General features: G+C 40.7%; 1 protein-coding gene across 1 annotated transcript; it reads right to left on the reverse strand.

The window, feature by feature from the left end:
- Positions 1 to 249: 249 nt before the first annotated feature.
- Positions 250 to 1,203, reverse strand: LOC102958664 (putative olfactory receptor 52P1). Its single transcript, XM_007089384.2, has one exon. It carries the CDS (start codon positions 1,201 to 1,203, stop codon positions 250 to 252), a length of 954 nt encoding a protein of 317 aa, XP_007089446.2.
- Between the last annotated feature and the right edge of the window lie 1,814 nt (positions 1,204 to 3,017).

Raw genomic sequence — 3,017 nt, forward strand, 5'->3', positions numbered from 1 at the left:
CAGAAAGAAACTTAATCATGGAGGTTGGCATGGTCCTCAGTCAGCCAGGATGAGTGGTGAATTAAACAAGAGAAAGACAAGGAAATATTACAAAATAAAAATAAGGGAAAATACACAACATCAAATGTCCCCGCTAAAAGGTATAACTGAATTGAAAAATAGCATTTTGGGGACAAAGTTGCAACTACTGTTAACATACCATGACTTCATAAAACAGATTCTGCCAATATGGGTTTGTATTTACATATTTTAGTTTCCAGAAATCTTCTTGTTTGGGAAGAAGAGACCAACCACTCGGTCGCGAATCTGCTTGGTCTTGACGCCATACACCAGGGGATTGACTGCGGGAGGCACCAAAAGATACAAACTCGCAAAAATTATATGAATGCTTGGAGGTACCTTCTTGCCAATGCGGTGAGTTAGGAAACTAAACAGTGCAGGGGTGTAGGAGACAAGTATAGTGCACACATGGGCAGCACAGGTGCCCAGCGCTTTCGAGCGGGCATTCTGGGAAGACAGCCGGAAGACTGCCTGGAGGATTTTGGTATAGGATGCGGCTATGAGCCCTAGGTCCCACACCATCACTGAAAGGGCCACCGAGATTCCGTACACTCTGTTAATGAGGGTGTTGGCACTGGCCAACTTCACCACAGCCATGTGCTCACAGTAGGCATGATTGATAACATATTTAGTATAATATGGTAGCCTTTTAATAAGAAGAGGACAGGGCAAAACCATAAGGATAGCTCGGGTCATACCAACTAGACCTATTTTAATGACCATTGGTGTTGTCAGGATGGTTGTATAACGCAATGGGATACAAATAGCTACATAGCGGTCAAAGGCCATGGCAACCAAGAGGGATGATTCAATTATGCAGAATGTGTGAATGAAATACAACTGTGTCAGGCAGGTGTCAAAGTCAATCCAATGTGCATCCATCCAGAAGATACCAAGCATCTTGGGGGCCGTGGAAGAGGCAAGAGCCATGTCATTCACTGCCAGCATACAAAGGAAGAAATACATAGGCTGGTGGAGGCTTGGTTCTAGTTTGATGGTGATGATGATTACACTGTTCCCCAGCAGGGCCAGGGCAAACAGGAGGCAGACGGGGATGCCAATCCAGCAGTGAAAATCTTGCAAACCAGGAATACCAACCAGGAAAAAAGATGAGATGTAGCGATGTGTAGCATTGTCTGCCATGTTAGAACTGGAGAGTTTGCATGCCCAGATACAAAATAGCCAGACTAATCTCCTATGTGCAGAATGAAGGATGGCCAACTAACTCCACCATGGTCCTGCATGTGGGGAATCCAGACACAGTAGAAGGGTTAAGGCTCTAAATCTTCAGGTAAATCACTTCACCATTCTGAATCTCAGTATCTTCATCTGCAAATGAGAAAATTGTGTTCATATTTCAGAAATTTTTTCCCAGTTTTTGAATTTTATTTATTTATTCTGTAATTTTTATTTCTTAATAGATGATCAGATAGTAAAATAATGGTCTCATCATTGTGTCAAAGCTAGTGTTGCATTCTGTGATACAATCATTTTCAGGGACATTGAGATCAAGTATGGATACAAGTGAATAAACACACACACAATAATTAACAAATACTTCAAAATGCAGTCATTATTTTAATGATATTCTTCTTCTCAGAGAGCATAACTTAGTAATCAGTTCAGAGTAATATCTCCTAATCCTAATATATAAGAACAAAGCTTATAAAGTTAAAAACAATAAGGGCTTTATCATCCAAAGCAATTTATTCCTATTTTAGATGAACTCCTTAAGATGATCTGAAGGTGGACAGCATAACATAAGCATATAAACAGGAAAAAAGGGAAGATTTTATTTATTAGTGCTGTCATATGATTTAAAGTTGGTGCAAATAAGCATATGAGTTGGTTAGTCAGCCCAGTCTATTTTCTGCAAAGCCATTACTGCCATCTATAAACTCAGCCCTACTTTTGGTTGGCATTCAGACCTGCCTAATGACAGTGACGAGCAAATCATGTACAATTTAGCCCTTTAGACTCAGCATCAAAAGCATTTTCTTATTATTCTTGCTCTCACCTCTCTTTTTCTTCCTGCCGTCCAGTTTCTACCCAATATTGTAGTTCTGGAACATGCACTCTACTCTTCTTAATCTAGTTCTTAAATTTATTTTTTTAAATGTTTATTTCTGAGAAAGAGCGTGAACAGGGAGGGAGACAGAGAGAGGGAGAGAGACAGGGAGACACAGAATGTGAAGCAGGCTCCGGGCTCTGAGCTGTCAGCACAGAACCTGACACAGGGCTCAAACCCACAAACCGCGGGATCATGACCTGAGCCAAAGTCAAGGTTTAACCGACTGATCCACCCACGTGCCACTGTTTTTTAAATTTATAATTGCTCATATCATCTCAGTTTCTGTTCGGGAACTCCACTGATGTGAAGGCTCAAGATATATTGAGAAACCGGGGTGCCTGGGTGGTGCAGTCAGTTAAGCGTCCAACTTCAACTCAGGTCATGATCTCATGGTTCATTGGTTGGAGCCCTGCGTTGGGCTCTGTGCTGAAAGCTCAGAGCCTGGAGCCTGCTTCGAATTCTGTGTCTCCTTCTCTCTCTACCCTTCCCCTGCTCATGCTCTGTCTCTCTCTCAAAACTAAATAAACATTAAAAAAATTTTAAAGATATATCGAGAAATATTCCAAATGGCAATGCTTCCTTCCTTTCACGGAGGTCTAAATAATATCTGTGTACGGAAAAAACTTTCTGGTTAGGGTAGCTGCACGGCACTGTGAAACATGGTATACTGGTCTCTATGAGTAAGTATCTGAGATATTGCCTTGTAAGGAATTGAAAAATGTCAAATGAGTCATAAAATATTTCATAAAAAAAATCAGTGCTTAAACTTTAGCCACAATGTAGAAACCCAGAATTGTAGAAATTACTATATATGGATGAAGCCTGTAACTCCAGGCAGAGAGAAAAACTTGAGACAAAACCTACAGTAATCAAAAATTCCAAGTGT

The sequence above is a fragment of the Panthera tigris genome, chromosome D1 (genome assembly GCF_018350195.1).
Source record: "Panthera tigris isolate Pti1 chromosome D1, P.tigris_Pti1_mat1.1, whole genome shotgun sequence".
NCBI lineage: Eukaryota > Metazoa > Chordata > Mammalia > Carnivora > Felidae > Panthera > Panthera tigris.

Coding starts and splice junctions, on each gene's coding strand:
- LOC102958664 (XM_007089384.2), bottom strand. CDS start 1,203: ATGGCAGACAATGCTACACATCGCTACATCTCATCTTTTTTCCTGGTT.